The sequence below is a fragment of the Physella acuta genome, unplaced genomic scaffold (assembly GCF_028476545.2).
Source record: "Physella acuta isolate Inbredline_101_S28 unplaced genomic scaffold, ASM2847654v3 ptg000582l, whole genome shotgun sequence".
NCBI lineage: Eukaryota > Metazoa > Mollusca > Gastropoda > Physidae > Physella > Physella acuta.
This window is the reverse complement of record NW_026732101.1, coordinates 719101-729536: the sequence shown is the minus strand read 5'-3', so window position 1 is coordinate 729536 and position 10436 is coordinate 719101. Positions and strand designations below refer to the sequence as shown.

The following is a 10436-nucleotide window of genomic DNA, read 5'->3' as shown; positions in this document are numbered from 1 at the left end:
GAACGTTTTTAATTGACCACCAGAACAAAGTCTAGATCTTGGCCCCTATGCTAGGCCAAAGAATATTTTTTTACTGCTAGTCCTAAACCGCGCGAACTAGCCTAACACGGCTAGGGTACTCTACGTTGTTTTGATCGACAGTATAATATTTAGATCTAATTTTTATTTAATAATAGAATAAAAATTGTATTCTTATATTCGGCCAAATTAATTAATGTATAGGCCTATCTAACGATCTATTAATCGCATTACTATATTATAGGTAGGCCTAACTACTCGTAACTACACTGTAGTGTACAACTGACAAACGCTAAATGACAAATGAGTAAATTGTAATTTTTTTGTTATTGTTGTCTTTGATACCACCCCCCCCCCTCCCCCCCCCCTAGATTTTATTTTATGTAGATTCTAGACTACTTACTTGATATTCTAGGTAACTAAACAACCAATTTGAAAGAAAGTCACACAGCAGTTGATTACAAAGAAATGTTAATAAGCCCAATGCCTTGAGCTATGAAAAGATTAGGCCTAGATCAGGCCCGGGTAGATCTAGATCTATATTCTACTAGATATATATAATCAATATATACTAGTAATATACTATATAGTAATCTATTCTATAGGCCTATTTTTACTATATAATATATTAAAATATAGGGTAAAGGAGGGCGTTAAGAGCCACACTTTTTAGCACCTGTACATTTTTAAAGATTTCTACTAATCTAAGAATTTTTTAGTATTGAAAATATGGCAAAATTAATCTAACATATCTTACACAATATAAAAATAATAACAAATTCTATTAAATATACTTTAAATGGGTTTAATTGAACATTTATTGTCATACCCCCAAAATCAGCATTTGGGGCGAAAGGAGCCGGGCAGTGGGGCAATAAGTATTATCTCCTAGTTTAGACTAACTCTGCAATAAAAATAATTAATTTCTAACCCCAAAATAGTTAATGCTGTGTACACACACTTTAACTGATACTAGCTATCACTAGGCCCCAATGGGCCCAGTCTACAATTGATACATTTGCAGGTGTACATACTACATAGGGCCTAAAGTCTAGTAGTTTACAGTAGGCACATTAGTATGCCTAGTGTGTAGCTAGTATACTAGTGTGTAGCTGTCCAGAGTTAACATTCTTGTATGTAAAAAGGGGTGGTACTAACTAATCTGCCTTAATGCTTTCCACTGATAAGCCATGTGTGCTTTACATAACATTACATGGAGGTGAGAAATGTTGAGGGGAGAGCAGTGGTACTGGTTTCCCCTTTGTTCTCCTTGCTGGACCCTGAGGGCCATAAATTACATAAGGAGATGCTATCTCTGGTTGGCTGAGATCTAAGAACTAAGTCCATGCTACCTACAAAGAGATAAGTTTTATGGTGGGTTAGATACAGGTGGGGGCTGGGTATCATGGGGGTGAGAAATTGTGAGGGGAGAGCAGTGGTACTGGTTTCCCCTTTTTTTCTCCTTGCTGGACCCTGAGGGCCATACATTACATAAGGATATGCTATCTCTGGTTGGCTGAGATCTAAGAACTTAGTCCCTGTTACCTACAAAGAGATGAAGTTTTATGGTGGGTTTGATACAGGTGGGGTCTGGCTATCATGGAGGTGAGAAATTGTGAGGGGAGAGCAGTGGTACTCATTCCTCTTTGGTCTCCACCCTGCTAGACCATGAAGGTCATATATTACATAACATGCCACCCCAGATTGTCTGAGATCTGTAACTGTAATCCATGTTACCTACAAAGAGATGAAGTTTAATGGTGGGCCAGAAACTGGTGGGGGCTGGGTATCATGGGGGTAAGAAATTGTAAGGGGGGAGCAGTGGTATTAATGTGTCTGTTTACTTCCCTGCTGGACCATGAGGGTCATAAATTACATAACATACCACCCCAGATTGGCTGAGACCTAAGAACATTTATTCCTGTTACCTACAAAGAGATTTGAAGTTTTATGGTTGGTTAGAAACAGGTGGGGGCTGAGTCGGCTGTATTGCCCCTTAGGGGTAATAAGTACAAGTACCATTTTAAAAATTACATTGCTAACATCAGATGGCTGAATTTTTACTTTTTAGCAGGTTAGAATTGTATTTCTATCATTTAGACACAAGTCTGTTTAACAATTAATACATTTTGTGTTAACTATTCCTATACCAGTGTCATATTCAGTGGTCTAATAAATGAGAAACTCGCACATAGGGTTTTAAGAGCCACATAACAGTATCTGTTATAACTTTTCTAAACAGGCAAGCTAGTGGACAAAATTAATGTATTCATGTAGATTTAGTTATTATCTAACAAATAAAACCATTATGGTAATGATCAGTCAAGTTTTACTCTGATAATGATAAAAACTTTATAGCATGGTAAAATGGGACAAATGTCGGCCATTTTGTTTTGGCACCAATAATCACTGTGCAAAAAAAATTCACCAAAATAAAACTATTCTAGCCATAGCTATAAAAATAGTGTTAAAATGTACAACAACCAATGCTCTAATATAGGAACAAAGAATGGGCTTGAAAAACTTATTTGGTTTATTACAAAGTGAAGTTTCCCAAGATATGTCTATTTGGAAAAAAAGTTCACAAAATGGTTTTATGGAGATGAGAAATTTTAGGGAAAGAGCAGTGGGATTAAATCCTGTCTCATCCTCTCCCTATTGGACCAAGTGGGTCATAAATTACATAAAATGAATCCTCTGTTTCTCTGTTATCAAAGAACAGCAGTGGTTGTTACCTCACTAGTAGATTAGCAGTGTAATTGGGGGTTTTGTGGGGGTGGGGTGTTGATTGGGGCTTAATACCACACGGCTCTTAACGCCCTCCTTTACCCTATATTAATATTATATATATATTATTTAGTATATAGTATATAGATATATACTTTAGTTTATACTATATAGGCCTATTAACTATTGTATTAACTTGTATTAATTTTTTTAACATAAGCATATAAATATTTATATAAATAGATATATAGATCAATTAGATCTAGATGGAAATAACAAAAATGAATTATATAGGCCTAATTAAAATAACGAGCCGACCCGCTGCATATCATACACCGCTATTTAGTTGTTTTATTTTCTACTTTTCAGTAATTCATGATTTGTGAATTCGACAGTACCAACACTGCCACTGAAAATATTTGCTTTAAAACACTATCAACAGCTCGTTAAGGACGATACCCCCCCCCCCCCCTCCTTTCCCCAACCCCGTGAAAGTAAACTCCTCTTAGTTACCTCCCCAAAGTTTAAAATTGTTTCAAATTAAATTATCTGCCCCTAATAGCCGTCACTAAACCCGGCTCTACGATTGTAAACATTTGGCGTGAACCACAGCTCACCAGACCATGTAGGGGTGGGGGTGGTAGGGAGCGCGCTTACAGCTTGGTGTTTTGTATCATCTCCAAAAAGAGAATTATATATATATATAATGAACTATGAAGTAGTATGATGCATTAGGCCTAAATGAAATGTTAATTATTTTTAAGTGAATCTGTTTTTGTTTTAACAAAGTAAAAAACACCTGATCATATCATTAAATTATGATTTATATCCTACTATTTCAAATAATTAATAATCTCATTTATCTGTGGTCTTGATGAAATAATTTAATAGCTAATCAAAGTTTGTATTTCAAAGGAGAAATAGACCAAAAAATATTTAAGTTAAAGTCAGGTGCTTATAAAAGCAAAATCAAAAATGTATTCTCAGAGTAAAATTATAATTTTAAGTTTCTGCATTTCACATAAAGTATGATAAATCTTTGATTGGCTTTTAGGTGATCCAGATCAAGAATATTTTTTACTTGAAAAAAATTATTATAATCTTGGCTGGACATGATAAAGACCATAGTTATGCTGCTATTTAGAATTGCTTCACCAGCAATACACCTGACCCAAAAGTTAATGTTAACCCTGACCTTAACAGTAAGAGACAGCTAGACAAAAAAAACATGGTATGACAGTGTTGTCCTGTCAGCATTTTTATGCCAACCAAATTACATGGGTGATAACAATACCTAAATCAAAATGTAACCCTAACCTGTAATATTTTATAATTTCAGTGTTGCTAGGAAATAATTTATAATGCAAGCCTTTTTGAAGGGTGGATCAGCAGCATCAAAAAGTAAACCAGATGCTCCTGCGACACCTTTGTCAACAAAAAAATCAAAGGATGGGAAAACAAAAATAGTTCCATGGATTGAAAAATAGTATGTCATTGTTTCTGTTAATAGGCCAGATAACACAGAAATCAAAATTGATTTAGCGAAAAATTGATTTATGAGATTCTCATTTGGGAACAATATTTATATCGGTAAACTGGTAAACAATTACAAAGTTTTCAAGATTAGAGGACAAATTAGGGGTCATTCATAAATGACGTCACACTTTTTTTGGACGATTTTTACCTCCCCCCTCCCTCTATCACACATCGTCACAGAGCGCCAGACAGCCCTCCTAAAATGACATCACACCTCAGCCTAAAACCCTCCTCATCACACAGCGTCACAAAATTACGGACCCCTCCCTCCCCCTACGAGTGTGATGTCATTTATGGACGACCCCATAACAGAATTATGTGGCAATAAAACTAACCAATATATAAGAATCAAGACTCACTTCTTTCTTCTTTTACATTTTTAAAAATCTGTTTGAAAATTAAATGTTTATAGGCCTAGAGTTGCTTTATATAATAACTGTATACATGAAATACCTATATATAAAAAATAACACCTGGTATTTAATATTTAAGAAGTTAAACAAGTACCAAAGAAGTACAGATATTAGTGTATTACACCTTTTAAAAATATTATTTTAGCTTAGCTGTGTTTTAGCACAAGTTAACTTGATAAAATCTGTGTTCTAGCCGACCTAAGAATGTTGAAGATGTGGCATACCAGGATGAGGTTGTGGCTGTACTGAAAAAGTCTCTTGAAGGATCGGATGTGAGCTTAGCAGTTTATCTTTGTGTTTTCTTTAGCCAGTTTTGCAGAGTTTCTTCCAGGCATCTGTACACCCCCTACCCTCCCCCCAACCCCCTGAACGAAATGAAATTTATATAGAAAACATATACTAATTATACTTTTACTAGTGTCCGCCCCGGAAAATGGTCCGTCCCCCCGTCCCCCCCCCCCCCGAAAATATCAAGTGCACACCGGAGAAAAAAGTCTGGAAGAAACACTGCAGTTTAGGGCCTTCAATTTCTCATTATTTGATTTTAGCAGATAGATGTGCCTGTTTTTAAGAAATGCTTTGAAATTTTTTGTTACAGCTACCAAATCTGTTGTTCTATGGACCACCTGGTACAGGAAAGACATCAACAATTCTTGCCATTGCTAGGCAGTTATTTGGGTAATTATTGTTTTCATTAGTCTGTAGTGAAAATAGCCAAATCTTAAATGAATTCCTTTAACTTACTATACTGTGCACCAGTAGCTATAGTAGACGAGTGCATATTTGTTGCTCCACATTTCAGGTCAGACATTTACAAAGACCGTGTATTGGAGTTGAATGCATCAGATGAAAGAGGAATCTCTGTGATCAGGGAGAAAGTCAAAAAGTTTGCTCAGTTGACTGCTGGTGGTTCACGGCCTGAGTAATTTAAATTTTTAACATTAGACAGTATTCAGTTGTTTTTTTATAATTTGTTTTGTATGTCAATTTAAAAATTTTGTGTATAGATTTTGAAAATAAATGTACTATTTAAGGGCTTGACCTTTTATAAGCAACAAAAAGCAGTATTCCTGTTAATATAAATCCAATCTTGTTAACAAGTTTTTTTGTTCTTTTTTCATTTGCATATTTACATTCTGTGGACCTGGTCAAACACCTTTTGTTTTATTTTAGTGGCAAGCCTTGTCCGCCATTCAAGATAATAATTTTAGATGAAGCTGATTCTATGACCAAAGATGCACAGGTATTAATACTGGAGTTACTGGTGGTAGTTTTTAGACCCATATTGTTCCCAGATGGCTGCTATTTAGGCCCAAAGTGTTAACTAATGGTCTCTATAGACCCAAAGTGTTAACTAATGGTCTCTATAGACCCAATAATGTTCACTGATGGTCTCTTGGTAGAAACCCATTATGTTCACTAACTGTATCATGTATGTCATATTCTAGAATTTGCACACTATTCATTCTGCCTTGTGGCCTTGGCATAACTCAGGGTACATTACTTTAAGGACAGCTTAAACCCCCTAATTGATTTTTAGTAATTAGACTTACTTACCTAGCTTAAATAATGTAGGGTGATGACAAAATCATAAGAAAAGCCAATTTTTGCTCACAAGTATAGTATACATTCATTTAAAATAAATTAAGTCTTGAAATTTGATGATAAACAGACTTGCTCTTGTACAAAGTATAACAAAAACTAACGAAGATATTCAAATAAAACTTAGCACCAACATTATTTATTCCCTTAAGAATATAATGAACTAAAAAAATTAAAGTTGGCATATCAAATTTTTTTTTTTTACATGTTTAATCAAAGGGCTGAAAATTAACAAGTGTGGTGTTCAGGACAAAATTGTTTTAAAAAAATCTATAATAGATACAGCTATTATTTTAGTTCAATTCGTTCTTCTAACTTTCAGTTAAGTGTGTGCAAAATTTAGTACAAGTATATTGAAAATTGTTGGAGATATGATGTACACAAGAATTATTTTTCTAAGTCGTTTTCTCCAAAATTAATGCCACAATTTTTTTTATTGAAGTATACAACATTTGTAAGCATAAAGTGTGTTTTCTGTGATATTTTCACCACCCTACTTGATTTAAAATAAGTAAAGTAAGGCTAATTTCAAAAAAGCCAAATTAGGGGGTTTAAGCTTTCATTAAAGCTTTCTGTTAAATTGATGTTTTATGGTGCCTTTGGGTGGTAATAATTAGTTTGTTTCATTCAACATTTTACAAATTTTTGTTTAGTCTGCTCTGAGGAGGACAATGGAACGTGAGTCCAAGACAACCAGATTTTGTTTAATCTGCAACTACGTTAGCCGCATTATTGAGCCTATTACATCTCGCTGTGCCAAGTTTCGTTTTAAAGCCCTGGCTGAAGATATCTTATCATCTAGACTTAAAGCAATCTGCGAAGGAGAAGGTGTGTCTATTGAAGATTCTGTAAGTGTCAACAAGCTATTCACTCAGTTTAGTACTTTATTTAAAAGTCAAGTTAGGCCTTGAATCTTCAGTGATTTTTTTTAGGCAGTTGAAGCAGTAATAAAAACATCCGAAGGAGACATGAGAAAAGCTATCATGACCCTACAAAGTGCATCAAGGCTTTGTGGCAAGGAGGGTCATATTACAGCAGCCATGGTTTATGATATAGCTGGGGTGAGGTGAAATTAATTTGTTTTTAATGTATGTCTTTTATTTTGTGTTTCTTATAAATATCTATTTTTTATATTGAACTTTATTTAGCTTTTATCTTTTATTATTGTTAAATTGGTTTTCAAGAACATATTGTTAGATCTAAAATGATGTATAAAATGTTGCAGGTTATTCCAGATGACGATCTTGACAAAGTTATCTCCACATGTTCAAGTGATTCATATAGTGACCTTGACCTTGCAGTTCAGGTACTACTAGGATTTTAAAAATAACGAGCCGGCCTGCAGCATATCATACGCCGCTATTTAGTTGTTTTTTTCTACTTTTCAGTAATTCATAATTTGTGAATTCGACAGTACCAACGCTGCCACTGAAAATATTTCTTTAAAACACTATAAGTAGCTCTTTAAGGACAATAAACCCCCCCCCCCCCTCCTCCGTTAAAGTATACTCCACTTAGTTAACCCCACCCTGCGTTTAAAATCGTTTCGAACTAAATTATCTGCCCCTAATAGTTGTCACTAAACCCGGCTGTGCTTGTAAACATTTAGAGTGAACCACAGCTCACCAGACCATGTAGGGGTGGGGGTGGTAGGGAGCGCGCTTACAGCTTGTTTTCTAGCGTCTCCCAGAAGAGAATTATATATATAGATGTTTTTCCATAATGGAGGCGACCAAGTTGACGAGAATCCTTCCATCATATTGTTGACATGGATTAAAGACATGCATTTTTAAATTTGCAATCAAAGAGATCGTAAAAGTAATAAAAAATAAAAACTTATCCTTAAAAATAATTCAGAAATTTAATATTTTTAGAATCAATGTTATAAAAGTTGCAAATTCAGAGAATTTGAAAACAATTTCTTGAGTTTAAGGCTACATTTCTATTTATTTTCATCAAGCCTAAGTTATAGCCCGTTGTTTCACTTTAGTATGACAAAAATTGATGGCTGTCCAGGAACTCAGTGATCAATTTCTGACAGCCCCACATCATAGTTTGTTGTTTACTAAAGTTTGCAGATAGTTTTTAAATAACAATGCAAATTTAAACCACATGACCTAGTTCTGCCATTTTTTTTGCTTACAATTTGTACGATAAAGTTTATGCTAGCCTATTGAATGCCATTGTTTATGTCGCCATTACACATGAAAACCAAATTGATTTTTGCTATTTTTTTTTATTTACCGAAAATATTAAAAACATCAAATACATCCAATCTATAGTCTGAAAAAAACCCAAACAAATTGGATTTTATAACCTTATTAATTTTACTACGCCGTGTATGATTTCAAAAATATTTAATAGGCCTTTGAATGCGTTTGAGACTTTTCTCGCTCAGGTCCATTAACAAGTTCAGGTATTTGTGTTCATTAATCAAGTCATGTACTTGCTTTAACTTTGTAATTTTATTTTTGATTGCATGAATGATTCAACCAATCTTATTATTTAAATTGCTTCTTTACTACTCTAATTTTACTGAAAGTCTTGTGTGATGTCCTCCTTTTCCCCCCCACAGAGGATCATAATGGAAGGATTTGCTGCGTCTCAGTTACTAAGTCAACTCCATGACAAGATTGTTGTCATGGACAGTTTATCAGATCTACAGAAGTCAATTATTGCACTAAAGATGGCTGTGAGTTTAAAATTGTGCACCTTGAATTTTGTTGTTGCAAAAATTAATTCAGCAGGAGTGATCTCCCCTAATCTTACTTGAAACTATGGGGGATTGCAACTCAGGATATAGACATAATTTTTAATCATCTTTTAAATACTTTAATTTTAAAAATAGAATTAGAAAAAATAATTGCACAACAAATGAACAGCAAACATTTTATATTATGTGGGTCACATTATTACTTTTTTAAAAAAAGTTATTTAATTTTTATAGTGTTAATTATTCATTTAATTAGGTAAAATTTTATATCAGATACATTGTTTTTGAGTCTTGACCTATGTGAAAATTTTTTTAAATAACTCAGTCCAGTAGAAGTGTTCGAAATTGTGTTAGCAATTTCCCTACTGTCACAGATGACACAAAGAGGAATCAAATTAAAAATAAATTCATATGCGTTTTTTGAGAAATCAGAAATTTCACAGAAAACAGATGATTACATTTTTTACTTGTATGTGAAATTTCATTTATCAATCAGAAACAGTATTAAAATTATAGGCTTTGGAAAAACTGAAAGTAGAATACGTTTCACTTGCAGTTACCGGAAATTCCTGAAAAATTGTTACAGAACTACAAATTTGATAGAATACTTATTTTTTAAATGTTGTCAACCTAGTTGTAACAGTATTCTAGTTATTATATTCACACACTCACAGACAAAATTCCAAAAACTAAGTTTTTCAGACTCCGCATGATTTTTTGCACGGTAACAATACTTCCTCTATACTTAAGTAGGCCTATATGAGAAAGTAAAAAGCAGGATCATTTTTTTAGGTGCAAACTTTGGAGGGGGGGGGGGGGTTGTCATGATTTAAAAGCCCGGTGGAGGTATTTTATTTATTTTTAGTTCACTCTCTTATAATACTGAAGTCTGTACTTTTTTTGTCAAATTTTCAGGAAGTGGACAAATGTCTGATGGATGGAGCGGATGAGTATTTACAATTAATGGCACTTTTTGCAACAATAATGCAGCAGATTTGTCATGGTCCCTAGGCGAGAATCCTCCACAAAAAACATGCTTCATTAAAACCTGTTTCTCCGTGAATCATTTCTGCCTTTTTCACACAATTATCTACATTGTAATATGTATGTTTTGAGCTTAAGTTTGCTCTGGTGTTGACTGGAGGTACTTGGTTTGTAAATACTGGATGGGAAATTATTATGAATAAACTTTCATTCATGATCCATTGAAGAAATTGTGTTAAATTATGAATGTCTTTATGCATTACCACACCATTCTCTTAATCTTGAATTTAATATTGGGGCCAGTACTCTTTTAGTAATTCATCAAGGTATGTGTGATGACGCTAGTAGAAACAGGCTGTAGCTACTTGGTTAGAGAGACCAATGAAAGTACATGAGCTGACCACTGAAGTGTGGGTCTGCAGTTAGGCCAAGAGGTGTTAGGT

The 10436-nt window shown here is 34.1% G+C and overlaps 1 protein-coding gene across 3 annotated transcripts; it reads left to right on the top strand.

Moving 5' to 3' along the window:
- Positions 1-4: 4 nt before the first annotated feature.
- On the top strand, positions 5-10072 carry LOC131947111 (replication factor C subunit 4). Of its 3 annotated transcripts, none has more exons than XM_059308210.1 (11): positions 5-140; positions 4085-4231; positions 4888-4966; positions 5293-5372; positions 5497-5616; positions 5868-5937; positions 6950-7144; positions 7229-7357; positions 7522-7602; positions 8872-8988; positions 9925-10072. In XM_059308210.1, the coding sequence occupies exons 2-11, from the start codon at positions 4107-4109 to the stop codon at positions 10018-10020; spliced, it is 1092 nt and encodes a 363-aa protein (XP_059164193.1). In that variant the 5' UTR covers positions 5-140; positions 4085-4106; the 3' UTR covers positions 10021-10072. The 3 variants fall into 3 exon arrangements, with proteins under 3 accessions (XP_059164193.1, XP_059164194.1, XP_059164192.1); XM_059308211.1 differs by having other exon boundaries at positions 6-115; XM_059308209.1 differs by having other exon boundaries at positions 69-262.
- The last annotated feature ends 364 nt before the right edge of the window (positions 10073-10436 follow it).

Bases quoted from the DNA above. Each gene is read 5' to 3' on its own strand.
- LOC131947111 (XM_059308210.1), top strand. From the start codon at position 4,107: ATGCAAGCCTTTTTGAAGGGTGGATCAGCAGCATCAAAAAGTAAACCA. The intron at 4,232-4,887 runs GTATGTCATTGT...TCTGTGTTCTAG, and splicing joins GTTCCATGGATTGAAAAATA to CCGACCTAAGAATGTTGAAG. The intron at 5,617-5,867 runs GTAATTTAAATT...GTTTTATTTTAG, and splicing joins GCTGGTGGTTCACGGCCTGA to TGGCAAGCCTTGTCCGCCAT.